The 2,777-nt window shown below is 43.2% G+C and overlaps 1 pseudogene across 1 annotated transcript in view; it reads left to right on the forward strand.

The window, feature by feature from the left end:
* The first annotated feature begins 1,468 nt into the window (after positions 1–1,468).
* TEOVI_000907700:pseudogene overlaps positions 1,469–2,777 on the forward strand; it is a 1,436-nt pseudogene continuing 127 nt past the window's right edge. The window contains exon 1 of the mRNA in view: positions 1,469–2,777. This exon is cut by the window's right edge and continues 14 nt beyond it. Within this exon, the coding sequence occupies positions 1,469–2,777 (1,309 nt within the window).

The following is a 2,777-nucleotide window of genomic DNA, read 5'->3' on the forward strand; positions in this document are numbered from 1 at the left end:
TAATAATAATAATAATAGTAATGATAATAATAGTAATGATAGAAGAGTGCTGTGAGTGTGTATATCTTAATATTATAAGAAAGTGGTGGTGAACATAAAAAAGACAGAAAAGTAGGAACACTTAAAATAATGGCAATGGTGCAATGAAATTAAGGAAGTGAGGTGCAGTGAAACGCACGATGAATATTATTAAAGGAAAAGAAGAATAGAACAATGACAAGGAGATGTAATATGCACACTTTAAAGGGAAGGAGTGAATAAGGGACCTTCGTTCCAAGAAATTTGGAGAAAGAAAACACATGAAGATGCAGCACAGCGGGCTAATAAATGTAGCTTCTACGTTACCCGTTGCAGCAGCAAAAGTATATGGTTCTGCCGATACTGACGGTACAAAGCACCAGGAACAGAATAATAAAATGCCTATATGAGCTTATAGAGTATCTATATGTAGTGTAGAAAGTCAATGTAAATATCTTTCGAGTTGCATGTTGGTACAGTTGAAAGGCATTAAAACTTTTTGCGGATCGAATAATTAACGTAACAGTTGTCGCTCACACTCAGCTATCAACGCTTATTAACAAAAAAGCGGTAAAAGAGCATTCAGGGATCAGATTACACAGTCTTAAGCATGTGATACCATAAAAGGATCAAATCCAAAATATAAGCAGAGGAAGAAAAGCGTCCGTGGAAATGCATCCGTAGCTTTGTTATTCCAGACACAGCGGGCATAGAGGAAACCGTACAAACTATAAACAGTTAGCAGCTACGGAAACTGAAATTTTAGATATAAAATCTTTTTTAATCATTAGGAGTGATAGGAGGCCTGGATATCTCTGTATAGATGGTATTTATTAGATTACGAGTAAGACAGCTTTGACTTTTATAAATAGAGGTAGCTCGGTGTTTTAATTACAAACAAGGCTGACATCTGTCAACAATTGATTCTCTGTGAACAAGAAGTGCCCTATCAAATGAACTACACAAGTAAATTCACAGCAAAAAACAAGATATATTACACAATATCTAGTGCACAAACAAAACAAACTATGAAGCGAAGCTAAATGCAAGTTTATGTGCGGCTATAGCATATCAACTCCAAATTAAAAGGAAAATGGTAATTAAATTGGCCGCCAAGCAGCTGTACTTCAGTTAGCACTGGTCGACGAAGCAGCCAAACTGGTTGCTAGGAGCCATTGCAACTATTAAAGATATTCCCACAGCGGTGTGAAATGGAGATGTGTGTAAGCGACAGGATTCGTCATTGGCAACGACAAAATAAGAAAGAATAGGGAGCAAGCTATGTGTGGTAATTTATTTATAATATCGAAAATGAACGACGACTGTAATTCGTATTAGAAGCATAAGCAGAAATGCGTTGATAACTTAAGAAAAAAGATTTTGCAATGTGCCACCCTATAAAAACCGCAACACTAGCAATCTTCTGTAAAATATAAACTCAAGCGGAGCAATGCAAACAAAAAAAGCAGCTAATACAGTCTTAACCGCGGTGCTGCAGCTGCTACTGATATTGACCGCCACGTTAACGCAAGGCACCAATACGCCGGACGAACAGACAACAACGCCGTGCGGTGCTGCATCGGTTTTAACGATCGTAGCGGCAAACATGCAACAAAAGCTGACTAGGGCTTTAAATCCCAGCACCAGCTTAACGAAACGCATGGCACAAGCGCTCGCGGCTGGGACACAAACTTCAAACGACAGGCTGGCCAAAGCCGCGAGGGCAATGCTACCCACGCTGACAAACAAAATAGCAGCAGAACTAACTAGACCAGGAGCGTTAGTCAAGGCAACTATAAACGGCATCGTAGCAGCAGCCAATTTAAGTGGACAACAAGCGGCGCTAGCGACGGTCATTGGAGCTGCAGTTAAATCTAGTAGCACCAACAACGCGGCCCCGCAATCAGTCGCTGCCGGAGAAGCAAGCCTGAAATTCGAGGGAATTGCAACAAACGGCTTCAGCGAATGTGCACAAGCAATCGCGAAGGCCCAAGACAAGCACGGTACATGGGACAGCATAGACGCCCTAAAGAAGCACAAAGTTTTCGCAGCAGAGGTCGTAGCAGTAACACCCGGCGGCGACCGTCTGCCAGCAGTCGGCAAAGGAGACGGCTCCAACACATGCCAAGTCAGGAGCAGTACGCCTACAGCGCCCCTAACTGGAGCCGGCAGCAACCTCTGCATAGCAGGCGGCAAAATATTTACCGCCAAACAACAAGCACTGGACGCAAGCGGCAACGACGACTACGGCCTAAGCAAACTGGGCCAATTCAGCGAGGGAGACCCAAAGCACGCCACCACACGGGCTGCACACGACATACGTCAAGCGGCACAAAAACTAGCGACGAACGGGCCACACGTATTTAACCCTGACGAACTAAGCAGCTTTACAAGCGACGACGATTTCAGAGCAGCTGTAGGAAGCATATACGGCAATTTAGCCCGAGAAAAAGCAAATGGAGACGCACAAAATACAGTAAACAACCTTATCACAAACAATTTTGGTAAACCAGAAAACTTCAAAACCAAGATTTGGGACGAAATTGAGAAGCTGAAAGTGCCAGCAACAGTCCTTGGAGACAAGAAAGAGATGACGCTAAAGGACGTTGACGACATAGGATTAGCTACGCAAATAATGGTACAACACATTGCCGACAGCTTCCGGAAGTCGACATCTCAAGCAGAAAAGCAACCAGATACCACAGAAGCCAAAGCAGGAAAAGCGTCAGAGCCACCCAAAACAGCAGACAAATGCAAAA

The sequence above is a fragment of the Trypanosoma equiperdum genome (assembly GCF_001457755.1).
Source record: "Trypanosoma equiperdum strain OVI genome assembly, contig: ctg_1101, whole genome shotgun sequence".
Lineage (NCBI taxonomy): Eukaryota > Euglenozoa > Kinetoplastea > Trypanosomatida > Trypanosomatidae > Trypanosoma > Trypanosoma equiperdum.